Raw genomic sequence first — 15,000 nt, 5'->3', positions numbered from 1 at the left:
CATCGTCGTTATAAACCACTAATGTCTCATATCATGTTGTATGAAGTTCCCATAATGATCCTTTTAATCCAACCCGTGGTGGGACAACGGGGTTCCTTCAGAGCTGAACTCGCTCTCCCTCCATCGCAGGAATGATTCACGTCTGAGTCAGGAGCTCCAACACCTCGTGTTCGCTCTGACAAAGGTGTCGCATTAATGCAGCCACAACATTATTACATTTCTACGCATCAAACCTATTTTCATTTTCCCAGCCTCCAAACCAATCTGCCTTAAACAGGTTTTAGCCGAGATTCTGCCTGGCTTTGAAGGGACGCTCTATTGGGAACAATTTGACATGGCTGCTGTTTCTCTATGAACTCTCTCTTGCTCTCTCGCTCTCGCTCTCTCTATCTCTCTCTCTCTCTCGCTCTCTCTCTCTCTCTCTCTCTCTCTCTCCTCCATCTATTGTTCCCCCCTGTAAATGCTGTGTTTAATTATATCGCTCTCTTCACACTTTGCACTTTCCCTACATCTGGCTGATTTCTCTCTCTCTCTCTCTCTCTCTCTCTCTCTCTCTCTCTCTCTCGCTCTCTCTCTCTCTCTCTGTGCAGCGATCTGGGCTCGCAGCTTCCAGTCTTATCTCACAGGCAGCTACACTAGGCTACGGTACTGAGCCTCTGGTGCTGATTAGCGTTGGTTGTGAGTCTCTGAGTAACGTACCCTGCCAGTCGGACAAAACTCTTCATATATTCACTCAGGACCCGCACAGGGGAGCTGAACTTCTTTTATCTGCGTTATCGGCAACAGCAAACACACAAATCCCTGCTTTACCGTTTCAAACCAGCGACTCTGTGTTACACACATGTTATCAGTGGATTTGAGGAGAGGCTACAACAAATCAACAAAGGATTGTAGTCTTATTATTATTATTATCATGGTTATCATCATCATCATCATCATCATCATCATCATCATCATCATCATCATCATCATCATTTCTCTTTATCAACCCTTCCTTGCCCTGAATTTGAGATGCACAGTATTTATTATGTATTACATATTTTTGACGCATGATTAAGTTTGGCTGTGTTTCCAACCCTAACCCTTTACAGTATTCGATGTTTTCTTTGAGATATTCACAATAATAAAGGATTCCCTCAACAGTTTCATACAGAGTAGTGATAGAGCAGAGTTAGAGTAGAAGCAGGTAGAATAGAGGGAGGTGTAGTAGAGGTAGTGTTGTGGTGAAATAGAGGTAGAGCAGAGGTAGATGCAGGGTAGAGGTAGAGGACAAGGAGGTAAAGTTGAGGTAGAGGGACGTACAGTACAAATAGAGGAGAGGTACGATTGATGGAGGTAGAATAGAGGTAGAGCAGCTGTAGAGCAGAGGTAGACTTGAGGTAGAGTAGGAGATAGAGATCAGGTAGAGTACAGGGAGGTACAGTAGAGGTAGAATAGAGGTAGAACAGAGGTATGGTAGAGTCGAGGGAGGTAGAGAAGAGGTAGAGTAAAGGTGGTGTTGCGGTAGAATAGAGGTAGAGTAAAGGGAAGAAGAGGTAAACTAAACTCTAAGCTCTGTTAACAAATTTTGTTTTCCCTTCCCACCGCCCTGTTCCCTACCACTCCACCTCTACCTTCCTCCCCTACCCATCCATCCATCCCTTCCTCCCTCCTCTCTCTCTCTCTCTCTCTCTCACTCTCAATCTTCAGACAGCAACTTCGTCCTGGGTAACGCCCAGGTGCAATCGCTCTACCCCATCGTTTACTGCTCGGATGGCTTCTGTGAGCTGACGGGCTTCGCACGCGGCGAGCTGATGCAGAAGAGCTGCATGTGCCACTTCCTGTACGGGGACGACACCAGCGAGCCGCTGACGGAGCAGATGCAGCAAGCCCTGGACGAGCGGCGCGAGTTCAAAACCGAGATCGTCCTCTACAAGAAGGGAGGTGAGGAGGAGGCCTGGGAGGTGGGACTGGTTGGACTTTTCATCTCACTTTTCACCTCGGCTCGGCTCTTCCTGTAGGCGAGATAGGCGGCTGCCGAGGACGCCATCCCAGAGGTGGCACGGAGAGGGAGCATTCGGGGCGCGTTCGCGGCGCATTTTGCACACCTGTCTCCCTCGCCGACGGCACCAGCGATGGGGTGGCTGCGATCGGCGCGTCACAACAAGATTCAAGATTCAAGATTGAACAACAACATTGTATTTTTATTTTAGATGTAGCTTATTTTATTTTCCGTCTCCTTATGGAAGCGAAACAAGTGGGGGACACTTACTCTGTGACTGTCTCCCAGATCACTCCCTCTCCATGCGCTATGCGCAAAAAATAATCTTAGCGAGTCTTCGAGTCGCGCCCCGTCCCACCGTGCCCTGTCCCTACTCTGTTTTTTACTTGTTTTATTTGGAGGAAGGGGGTGCGGCGATCGGGGCGCACGGAGAGCCACGATGGTGTCCGTGTCCGGACGTGGGCGAGTCACACTTATAAAAATATGTTTATGTTTATGCCCTTATTTATATTTCCTAATTGAAATGTTATCCCTGTGCATTTTGAAAACTTCTATCTGTTTTATCCTAATATTGTAATGCGCACTGACTGACAAAAAAACCCCATAAAAACACTGCTCGACATGAAGAATCTCAGTTGACTGACAGGTTTCTGACTGATGATTGGACCTCGATGACTTTCAGGGGGCAGTCCTAGTTTCATTTTAGGGCAGATTGTTGGCTTGATGGGCGGTGTTGGAAAATGGATGTTTAATGGGATGAGTTTGTTGATTTGATTGGTTAGTTCAATCCAGTTATGTCACAGTTGTTAGTTGGTTGTTTGGCTGATCAGATGGTTCATTATCTGCTTGGATGGCTGGTTGGTTAGTAAATAGGGTGGGTGGTTTGTTGGTTATTTTGTTGGCCAGTTGGTTGTTTGGTTGGTTGGTTGGTTGGTTGGTTGGTGGTGGGTTGGTTGGTTGGTTGGTTGGTTGGTTGGTTGGTGGGTCGGTTGGTTGGTTGGTTGGTGGTGGGTTGTTGGTTGGTGGTGGGTTGGTTGGTTGGTTGGTTGGTTGGTGGTGGGTTTGTTGGTTGGTTGGTTGGTTGGTGGGTCGGTTGGTTGGTTGGTTGGTGGTGGGTTGGTAGGTTGGTGTTGGTTGGTAGGTGGGTTAGTGGGCTGGTTGGCTGTGTTGGTTGCTTGTTTGGTCGATTGGTTGGTTGTATTGGTTGGCGGGTTTGTTGTTTTGCCGATTGGTTGTTAAGTTACTTGGTCGGTGAGTTATTTAGTAAACTGCTTGGTAATCTGGACAGTTTGTTGGTTGCTCCCTCCACTCTGTGCTACCTCAAATCACAATAATTCTTTGAAGGTCATAGCTTCATAGCAACATCCACTTGGATGGCATAATTGTACAGCACTGTACGGAAATGGTGATTTGATTTGATCTTAATTAGACTGCATTCCTACAGAGCTGACGTATGATTGAAATTGTCGAAAGATTAAACAAACAATGAATGACACAAACAATGAAGCAAATGACTCATTTCCGTTGGGGTCCTTTGGGGAAGTAATTGGATAATTAAATCATGGATAATGAGGTGAGAATTCAATGAGGCTACAATAAGCACTGGAAGATATGATAACAGTTATATGGGATTGTCACTCAGCATTACCTCCATGTCTAAACACTCACATTTGAACATAGTACTCGTCTTCCGAACTGTTTTTGTTTCCCCAACAGGATCAAAGTTCTGGTGTCTCCTGGACATCGTACCCATCAAGAACGAGAAGAGCGAAGTGGTTCTGTTCCTGGTTTCCCACAAGGACGTCACCGAGCAGGAGCACGGACACAACGCTGGAACCGGTGAGAGAGGGAGGGAAGGGAGAGAGGGAGAAGAGCTGTAAAGGAGGGAGAGACGGGCGGAGGTTGGGGGAGAGATAAGACAAGCGGGAGGCGAGAGAGAGGGAGGGAGAGTGATGGAGGAAAATGAACGGGGAGCGGGAGAGAGAGTGAGAGACAGGTGAGATAAGGAAGATCAGAGTGGAGGAGAAGATGTGGGATAATGGAGAACAGAGAGAGGGGGAGAGAGAGAGAGAGAGAGAGGGTGGAGGGGGATGACTGTGACAGATTTGGAATTAGCTTTCCATGCAGTCCCTACTTTTTTTTCCCAGATAACCCCCGAAATGGAGAAATATTTAAGTAGGACGTATAAAAGACGCACATCCCTTTTCTCTATCAGATGAGGAGACCGGCCTGGAGGTCCATAAGATCAGCCGCCCCCCCGGCTTCTCCTCTGACTACCGCCGCAGCAGGGCCGTCCTCTACCAGCTGTCGGGACACCTCCAGAAGCAGGACAAGACCAAGAGCAAGCTCAAGATCAACAACGTGCGTAAACGCCCGGTTCGGTTGCCACGGTAACCCACCCGCGGCAACTTCCTTCTTAAATGCCTCGGGGTGGATGGATGGGTGGGGTCGGGGGGGGGGGGGGGGGGGGGTGGAGGAGGAACAGGGAGGTGAGAAGGGAAAACAGATGTTAACAGAGTTTAGAGTTTAGTTAACCTCCTCTGCCCTACCTCCATCTCGCTCTCTACCGCAACCCCATCTACTCTCCCGCTCTCTACTCGCTCTCTGCTCTATCTCCAGTCTACCGCTGCTCTGCCTCTGCTCTACCTGTACTTTACTCCACCCCCTGCTCTACCTTTGCTCCGCCTCCACTCTACCTCCACTACACGACTGCTCTGCTCCGCCACCATCTACCTCGTCTCTGCGTCTCTTCTCTGCCTTTGCTCTACCTCCATTCTATCTCTACTGTATCTCGCTCTACCTCAACTCCACCTCCATATACTCTCCTCTAATCTACAATCATCAAAAAAAAGACCACAAACAACGCTGTGTTAAAATTTCAGAACCATTGAAATACCAGATTTTCGGACATTTGCTGAAGGTCAATTTATTCGCCATAGTCCATGGTCAGACAAAAGGAGGAGAAATGGTTGTTCTTGCTCAAGGTTGAGCCAGTGGACGGGCCACCACAAGCCCCCAGCACTTAGACAAGCACATGCATTGACCTTTTGGAAGCACTTTCTAACAATCAATTCCTCGGACAAATCTGGATATCGGTGTCCGAGCTGCCGCTGTCCGAGCCTCTCATTTACCCTGCTGAATTCATCAAGGATCTATCGATTTGACCGGTCAAGTACCAACGCTTATGGGACTCCATATGCTTGTTTAAACCCAGGTTAATGGCAGGAGCAGCCAACCAGGCGTCATAAACCTGGTTGGGGGTTTTAATGTTCAGGACCTGGAATGTTCCACCTCTGGGGCAGGGGTGCCCCTGATCTGTAAACTTAGATGTTGCTTGTAAAAGAGGATTTACGCATGGGATTTGCGGGAAGTTACGCTGAAATAAAGTACAAAAAAGTCCACAAACAACGTAAGGTTCCGGTTGGCTCAACACTTGTTCATGGCCAACCCCCCTCCATCCCTCCAGAGCGTCCTGGGGGCCAACGCCAACCCGGTGCCGGAGTACAAGGTGGCGGACATCCGCACGTCGTGGCTCATCCTGCTGCACTACGGGGCCTTCAAGGCCGGCTGGGACTGGCTCATCCTGCTCGCCACCTTCTACGTGGCCATCACCGTGCCCTACAACGTCTGCTTCATCGCCGCAGAGATGCGGGCGGAGGACGCACGCAACCCGCCCAGCGTCAGCGACATCCTGGTGGAGATCCTCTTCATGATAGGTAACCAGCGGGCGGGGTTATTTTAAAGTCCCTCCCGGAATTTTGTGAATTGGGAATCGCAAAGATTAGTGCAAATTCGACTGTTTGGCACATTATTTGGAAGAGGTCGCAATTTAAAAAATAATGCCAATCAGGATAGAATGATAGATAGATTCCTTACCCAGTAACCACCCTGTATTGATCCTGCCTCCCAATTGACTGATACACATCACGTTCTCCCGATCGATCTCATCAATCATCTCAACAGCAAATGATTAAGACTCAACTTCGCTGTTAAAATGTAATTGATGGTCTGGTGAATCGCTGGAATAATAGAATGAAATGTACCATGGGTAGGGAAAAAGAAAAATAATATTAATAATATATATACTATATATATACAGGCATTCCTCACTTTACGACCTACCTGTTTAACGTTCAGACTTATGACCAGCTCTCTGACCAGTCTGTATTGTACACTGTGTACAATACCACGGCGTCTCAGCGTCAAGCATCTCATTGTGCATCACCCTTTATACACTGTATACACTGTATATGCTATATATACAATATATATTCCTGCCTCGACTACTGCAACGCTCTCTTAACAGGCTTGCCGGCCTGTGCGGTGATGCCACTGCAGATGATACAGAATGCGGCAGCGCGACTGGTGCTCAAGCAGCCAAAGAGGGCACATGTCACTCCGCTGCTCATCGAGCTCCACTGGTTACCTGTAGCCGCTCGCGTCAAGTTCAAGTCTCTTATGCTGGCCTACAGAGTGATTGTTGGGAATGCTCCCACTTACTTTAATGCTCTTGTAAGAGCACATGTTACCCCCCGGATGCTGCGCTCATCAAATGAGCGTCGCCTGGCTCTGCCTGCTGCACAACCACGGCAATCCAGGCTGTTCTCATTTGTAGTTCCACGTTGGTGGAACGAGCTGCCAAAAATGACCAGAGCAGGGACCTCCCTCTCTGTCTTTAAGAAGCACTTGAAGACCCAGCTCTTCAGAGAGCACCTCCTCTCCTAACTTACAATTACTTAGCACTACTTAGCAGTAATTATTTATTGTGACACTAATGTCTCTGTTGCAATGTAGCTTGAATGTTATTCTCCCTTGTAAGTCACTTTGGATAAAAGCGTCTGCTAAATGACTAAATGTAAATGTAAATGTAAATATACTATATATACTATATACACTATATACACTATATATACTATATACACTTTATATACTACATACACTATATATACGATATACACTATATACACAATTTATACTATATACACTATATAAACTATACACACTGTTTACACTATATTCGCCTTATATACTATATACACTATATATACTATCTATACTATATATACTACATACACTGTATATACTATATATACTACATACACTGTATATACTATATATACTATATACACTGTATACATCTCATCTCATCACCGTTCTCAGTCTCAGTCTGTCAGTATTCACTACACTAGCCTTTGCAATGGCCACGCCCCCTTACCGTGAAATAATTTGGGTCCTCGCTATATATACGTATATATGTGTGTGTGTGTGTGTGTGTAAAAGATATACGAAACACCTTCTACTTTGCTCTTAGCATCGCCAAATATGAAAATATCTCGTTTATATTTTGGATTCAGACATCGTGCTGAACTTCCGCACCACCTACGTCAGCACTTCGGGCCAGGTGGTGTACGACGCCCGCTCCATCTGCGTGCACTACGCCACCTCCTGGCTGTTTGTGGACCTGATTGCTGCGCTTCCCTTCGACCTGCTGTACGCCTTCAACATCAGCGTGGTCAGTAACACACACACACACACACACACACACGTTTACCTATCAAAGGGTGGACTGGTTGATCACAGGTTCTGAACATTTTTAAATACACACACACACACACACACATATACACCAGACACATACACACACACTTACTCTCTCTCACACACACACACACACACAAAGACACACATCCAAACAGTTTCAAATGGACATGCTCATCCGAATAGAAACATTGATTTTTCCTTGTAAATATTATCGTACTCTAGTCCGTGTGTGTGTGTGTGGGTGTGGGTGTGTGTGTGTGTGTGTGTGTGTGTGTGTGTGTGTGTGTGTGTGTGTGTGTGTGTGTGTGTGTGTGTGTGTGTGTGTGTGCGTGTGCGTGTGTGTGTGTGTGTGAGGACTCCCCGGGCCCTGCCAGAGCTCAGAACCAGTCTCCATCTAGTTTATGGATTGAAGGGTACTGCTGTTAGCCTCTGGGCCTCCCACAGGTTTAACCTGAAAGCCAAGCAGCTCAATATCACACACACGCGCACACACATATGCACATGCACACACTCACACACAGTAATATGGTCAGACCTGGCTGAAGAAATGTTGTGGTTCCTGTTTCATTTTGAAATAGAAAATACAGAAACTGGCTCCAGTGTGGCTGCATTAAGAAATACATTTACAGAGCAGCGAGTACATTGATCAGAACTGACGTCATATTACTCTGACCTCCGGACGCCACCAGGCCGCTGGCTTCTTTTCAGTGGCTCTCTTCCACCGTCGTGTCGGAATCCATGAACTTCCTTTGTTTCGCTTTTTCCATGTCAAACTGAGCCAAAAGTACCCGTGCTGGTTTGAGCTCCTGGTCTGGCCCGGTACCAAGCGTACCAACCACACCACAAAGCCGGCCAACAAGTACAGGACAATTTCAGCAGTTGGTTAAACACCAGTTCATCTACAATTCTACTCTTCCCAGACTGCTCCTACCTTCATATAACCCCACCCAGACTCCTCCTACCTCCAGATACCTCCTCCCAAACCACCCCTACCACCTTCCAAACTCCTCCCAGACTCCTCCTACTACCTTCCACACTCCTCCCACCGCCATATAACTCCTCCCAGACTCCTCCCCCCTCCAGATAAATGGTTGTGTGTCGATGCACGTACATAACCTCCCGCCTCCTCCTCTTCCTCTCAGAACTTCGGCGTCCACCTCCTGAAGACGGTGCGCCTCCTCCGCCTCCTCCGCCTGCTGCAGAAGCTGGACCGCTACTCGCAGTACAGCGCCGTGGTCCTCACGCTGCTCATGTCCACCTTCGCGCTGCTCGCCCACTGGATGGCCTGCGTCTGGTACTTCATCGGGCGCTCCGAGATCGAGAGCAACAGCCCCACCTCCTGGGACATAGGTGACTACTCTCTACTCTACTCTAACCTCTACTATACCTCTACTATGCCTCTACAGCACCTCCCTCTACTCTACCTCTACTGTACCTCTATTCTACCTGCACTTTACCTCTATAGCACCTCCCCCTACTCTATCTCTTCTCTACCTCTACTATACTCAGCCTCTACTCTACTTTACCTTTACTATATGTCTACTCTACCTCTACTCTGCCCCCCTCTCCTCTATCGCTGCTCCATCTCTATTCTACCTCTACTCTTTAGGGAACGGAAGAGGGAATTCACAATTTTTGTCGACATGCAGATGAAGATCTGACTCGATTGTTAATGACACTGGAACTCAAATAAATCGAATAAATCGGCAGACAAATTAATTTTTCAATAGATTTATGCATTACATCATGATGCGCACACACACTAGCAGATGGCTAGCAGCTCGCCAGGCAAAGTAAAGCAAAGTGTGAGCAAGAAGCAGCAGCAGCAGCAGCAGCAGCTGCAGCAGCCAGGCCAGGGCAGCAGATGGCCGAGCAGACGCTCTGATCCATTCTTAAAAAGAGGAAAGAGTTTTAAGTTTGTCCACGCACACGACCTCATCACAACCTCCTGCACGACATCTAGTCTACTCACACACACACACACACACACACACACACACACACACACACACACACACACACACACACACACACACACACACACACACACACATAAAACACCCAGACACGCCTTAATTCACAGATACAGGGACACATGACTACACACATAGGCTCATAAATATACAGTACATACACGTCATTGCATGCACATACACACACACACACACACACACACACACACACACACAGAGGTGCACCACCCCGCAGTGCTCCCTCACCTCCCCTCGTCAGATGCTACTCAGACATTCAAGGCAGATCTCTGGCCTCCACATCTGCATTCGGCTCTGGATTAAATTGACTGGAGATTTCCCAAACCAATCCTGTTTCTACTGGAGAAAGTTTCTACTGAGAGAAGAGAATGAGAGAGAGAGAGGAGAGAGAGAGAGAGAGAGAGAGAGAGAGAGAGAGAGAGAGAGAGAGAGAGAGAGAGAGAGAGAGAGAGAGAGATCCTACATCCAGAAAATTGCTTTTTTATTCAATGAGACAAGAGGTTATTTTCGTTAAGTACTGTATGTTATTTCTCCTGAACTGTAAATCAGTCTGTTTTGGGAATCTACCTCCTTCTACTCCCCGTCAACTCTATAACTACTCTACCTCTACGTCTTCTTTGCAACTACTCTATCTTTACTCTTCTCTACCTCCACTCAACCTCTTCTTCCCCACTACCCACACTCTCCTTCGACTCTGCCTTCGAGATCTACTCTGCCTCTTGTCTCCCTTTACTCTGTCTGCATATGCTCTACCTTTACCTACCACTACTGTACCTCTACTCTACCTCTACTTTACTCTACCTCTCCTCTACTCTACCTCTCCGTCTACCCTACATCTACTCTCCATCTGCATTCTACTCTACTCTCTCCACCTCTACTCATTACTTGGCCTCTCCTCCACCTCTACTCATCTATAGAGAATTGATGAGGGAATACACTATTATTATCTGATGTACAGTGTGTGTATATATATATATATGTATATATATACACAAACCCACACACACACACACACACACACACACACACCCACACACACACGCACACTCTACTAATATTTTGTAGCTCCTCCTCGTGCTGCTAAAACAGCTCTGACCCGTGGAGGCATGGACTCCACAAGACCTCTGAAGGTGTCCTGTGGTATCTGGCACCAAGACTTTAGCAGCAGATCCTTTAAGTCCTGTAAGGCCTTCCTTGGACCAGTTTTGTAGGTACTAACCACTGCACACTGCGTCTAGCCATCATAATTTGGGCCTTGTCAAAGTTGCTCAGATCCTTACGCTTGCCCATTTTTCTTGTTTCCAAGCCATTGGAACGAGATGAGCAAAGTTATTCACTTCACCTGTCAGTGGTTTTAATGTTGTGGCTGATATATATATATACATATATACTCCCTCTTTCTCTCTCTTTCTCTCTCTCTCTCTCTCTCTCTCTCTCTCTCTCTCTCTCTCTCTCTCTCTCTCTCTCTCTCCCTCTCTCCCTCTCTTTCTATATATATATATATATATATATACGTATATGACGTCTTTAATTATTTTTTTACATATTACACATACAGTTATCATTTTAACCATTGTATCACGTTTATCTCTTTGTCTCAAAGGGAGAATCTGAATGTAATCTTCATTATGGCACTGTGTTCTGCTTCTCCTGTTTGGCTCAGTAGTAATAGTAGTAGTAGTCTTTTTATTATTTTATTACACGTTTAAACACATCTCCAGCTTGACAGTCGTGTAATATTTAAGACAAACTTTTTGTGGTGAATAAAACACGAGTGTGAACGCAGGAAGCCGAGCCGTCACTGCATTATGCAGCTTTACAACTGCTCTGGAATTGGTTACAGATTAGTCATAATCCTCTTAAAATTTAATTATTAATATCGGCTTTTTGATTACGGCATTTCAGTAATTCTACCTGATTACGATTTCATTACCTACCAAATAACTCGAGAGCACAATGATATTTCCTTTCAAAATATTTCAAGCCAAGTATAGAAGAGAAACACATTAGTATGTGGGCAATACAACTAAACATGTTCCAGACTATCTACCACATACATCTATCCTACTCTACCTCTGCTCTACTCTATCTTTATCTCACTTTTCAAAATAATGTTATAACTTAGACAGAAACCATTCAATAAACAGAAACATATTAAACATAGAGGTGAAAGGACTAAATATATAGATCAGAACAATAAAATGAGATAACCCTGGACCAAGTTTAAGAGTTCAGGACCCCGGACAGTGTTCAGAACCTTGGACAGAGGTATGGGCTTTGGACAAAGTTCACAGTTCAGGACCCTGGACAGTGGTCCGGTCCCTGGACAGAGACCGTCCTCACAGTGCTTTCCCATTTAACTGCTTGTCCCAGTAAAGTAGTCACGATAAAATAGTAAAAAAACACAAAGCGGGTTTTGTCGAAAGGTCAAAATTCTACTCAACCAATGTAACTTGGAAAAACCCTGTGAAGTACAGTCTGTTCCACTACTGTACATCATGCCCTCTATTTTTAATTTTACTTTTATTTGGGGACATGTGTTTTACATGTCGCTAAATTGCATAATGTAATGTAATGCAAATTATATTTTCCCGCCTGTATGCAAAGAAAAGATTCTAATGTGACGTTGTGGTGGATTACCTCAACATTTCTGTCAATAATCATCATTATATCAACGTAAAAATAGGTAATTTGTCAAAATGTAGAAATATATATATATATATATATATATATATATATATATATATATATATATATATATATATATATATATATACTGTATATTTTAAGACTTAATATTCAGCACCAGCACCATGTCTACAGCAGTGCATGTGCACAACACACACACACACACGGTGGTCACACTCACTGTGCCCCGGCGGTGGCATCACCAGTGCTAATGAACCTCCAGTAAAGGTCACTTAACAAACGCCAGCGTCTCCTTATTAAACTGACGCTAACTCTTCCTGACTCTCCTCTCTCCCTTTCCACCCCCATCCATCCCCTCCTTCCCTCCTCCCCCCACCACCAGGCTGGCTCCACGAGCTGGCCAAGCGCTTGGGGACGCCCTTCTTCCTGGCCCCGCTGACCTCCCTGCTGGGGGTCTCCGACTCCCCGCAGGCCACCATGGCAGGCGGTGGTGGTGGCGCAGCCGGCTACCACCAGTGGAACATCTCGGGGCCCGGTCCCCTGCCGGTGGTGGCGGGGGCGGGGTTGGGGATGAGCGGGGCCCGGGGGAGGCTGGCCTCCAGCGGCCCGGGGACCACGCTGGGGGGCGGCCCCTCTGTGCGGAGCTCCTACGTCACCGCACTGTACTTCGCCCTCAGCAGCCTGACCAGCGTGGGCTTTGGAAACGTCTCAGCCAACACAGACTCGGAGAAGATCTTCTCCATCTGCACCATGCTGATCGGAGGTGAGGGGGCACGGGGTCAAAGGGCAAGTTGACCTTAGAAAGAGGTAGATTAATAGATAGATAGGTAGGTAGGTAGATAGGAAGGTTGATAGATGGATAGGCAGACAGACAGACAGACAGACAGACAGATAGATCGATCGATCGATCGATCGATCGATAGATAGATAGATAGATAGATAGATAGATAGATAGATAGATAGATAGATAGATAGATAGATAGATAGATAGATAGATAGATAGATAGATAGATAGATAGATAGATAGATAGATAGATAGATAGATAGAGGGATAGATAGGTAGACGGATAGATAGACAGATAGATAGATAGACAGATAGATGGATAGATAGACAGATAGATAGATAGATAGATAGATAGATAGATAGATAGATAGATAGATAGATAGATAGATAGATAGATAGATAGATAGATAGATAGATAGATAGATAGATAGACAGATAGATAGACAGATAGACAGATAGATAGATAGATAGATAGATAGATAGATAGATAGATAGATAGATAGATAGATAGATAGAGGGATAGATAGGTAGACGGATAGATAGATAGATAGATAGATAGATAGATAGATAGATAGATAGATAGATAGATAGATAGATAGATAGATAGATAGATAGATAGATAGATAGATAGATAGATAGATAGATAGATAGATAGATAGACAGATAGATAAATAGATAGATAGATAGATAGGTAGATAGATATCCATCCCCGGAGGGAAATTTCAGTGTGGTAGCAGCTCACCTCAAAATAGGCAATAAAAATAAGACAATAGAATAAAAATATAAAAATGGCAATACAGAACCTAGAGGATGGAAGAAGTGTGAAAATATACAATAAACCTAACAATGAACAGTAAAGTAAAAATAACAATATGACAATATACTGTACAATAAACCTGTTGATAAACAATACATACAAACTTAAAAAGTGACAAAAAACTATCAAATTGACCTAAAAAGATAAACAAGACAATTTGACAATGTACATAAACCCAAACAGTAAACCAGAAGAACGGTCAATGTGCGATGTGCATTAAACCTAAGAAGTTAGCAATAAAATATACCAGAAAAATGGAAAACAATGAACAATAAATATTTGGTAATGAACAATAAATCCAACTATTAACATTAAATATGGACCTATAAATTGGCAAAAAAAAAAAAAGAAAAGAACCCAAAGTTTAAATCAGAGAAGATTCGGCAATATACAATAACCCTAGAGTTTAACTCGAAGGTAGGGAAATTCACCAATATGCAATTAACCTAAAAAAAAAAAAAAAAACAGCAATAAATTCACTGCAGGCAGAAGAAGGGCTCATAAAATATTCAATAACTGTGAACAGAGCAGATTCTCGCCTCTCTACAAAATTTGATTGTTGCAGAACAGAACGCATCCAACGTGCAAAAAGTCGGAACGTGTCCTGCATGGGGATCATCCATGTTATTGGGAGAAAGAATTGAAGAAATTCCCTTGAAAGAGCTGCTATACTCAACAAATAAACTGTGGGTAGGAACAAGAGTGAAGTTGAAACCAAATAAAGCTTAACTGACAGAACTGCTGGAAAGTTCCACTCGGGGCACATTAACCCGATGGTGTTTTCCATCACTGTGACAGTTGGTCATTTGAACCTTCTCAAATTTGTCATTTGAAATGTGTCTTCATAGGTTAATGTGATTATTTGAGATGAGAGTCCCTTTGAAAGTTCCGAAAGTTTTGGTAAAGTCACACTCTTTAAAGGGCACGTTCTGTTAGTTCTGCCCGCTCGGTGCTGCCACCCTTGGCCATGACTGGTATTGAGACCAATACAGTGTCAAGTCTAAACAGACTGAGACTGTACTCCTCAGTTTTTTTCGGCTGTAAACTGAAATGTAAGGCTGCGCTGTAATGAAACACATCAATCCTGGTCATAATGTGAACGTTTCTTCACAAATGTGGTCATGGGTATTGCATATAGTAAGTGTGGCTTAGCAGCATTATCGACCGTCAAAATCAGAACAAAGCGTGTGGGGAGGATGCTGACATAGATTAGTACTTTCAGTGGCTTTATACGTCA

General features: G+C 44.9%; 1 protein-coding gene across 1 annotated transcript in view; it reads left to right on the top strand.

The window, feature by feature from the left end:
- Window positions 1–15,000, top strand: part of LOC307247684 (voltage-gated delayed rectifier potassium channel KCNH8-like) — a gene marked incomplete at both ends in the record, with an annotated part of 55,747 nt that overhangs the window by 17,477 nt on the left and 23,270 nt on the right. Inside the window, 7 exons of the mRNA XM_080023807.1 lie at window positions 1,690–1,923; window positions 3,698–3,820; window positions 4,197–4,342; window positions 5,448–5,697; window positions 7,336–7,493; window positions 8,665–8,872; window positions 12,545–12,925. Of these exons, the coding sequence (XP_079879933.1) occupies window positions 1,690–1,923; window positions 3,698–3,820; window positions 4,197–4,342; window positions 5,448–5,697; window positions 7,336–7,493; window positions 8,665–8,872; window positions 12,545–12,925 (1,500 nt within the window). The remainder of the gene's footprint in view (window positions 1–1,689; window positions 1,924–3,697; window positions 3,821–4,196; window positions 4,343–5,447; window positions 5,698–7,335; window positions 7,494–8,664; window positions 8,873–12,544; window positions 12,926–15,000) is intronic.

This window comes from Zeus faber (genome assembly GCF_960531495.2).
Source record: "Zeus faber genome assembly, chromosome: 2".
NCBI lineage: Eukaryota > Metazoa > Chordata > Actinopteri > Zeiformes > Zeidae > Zeus > Zeus faber.
The sequence above is the reverse complement of the archived record's forward strand: the minus strand, read 5'-3'. Positions and strand labels throughout refer to the sequence as shown.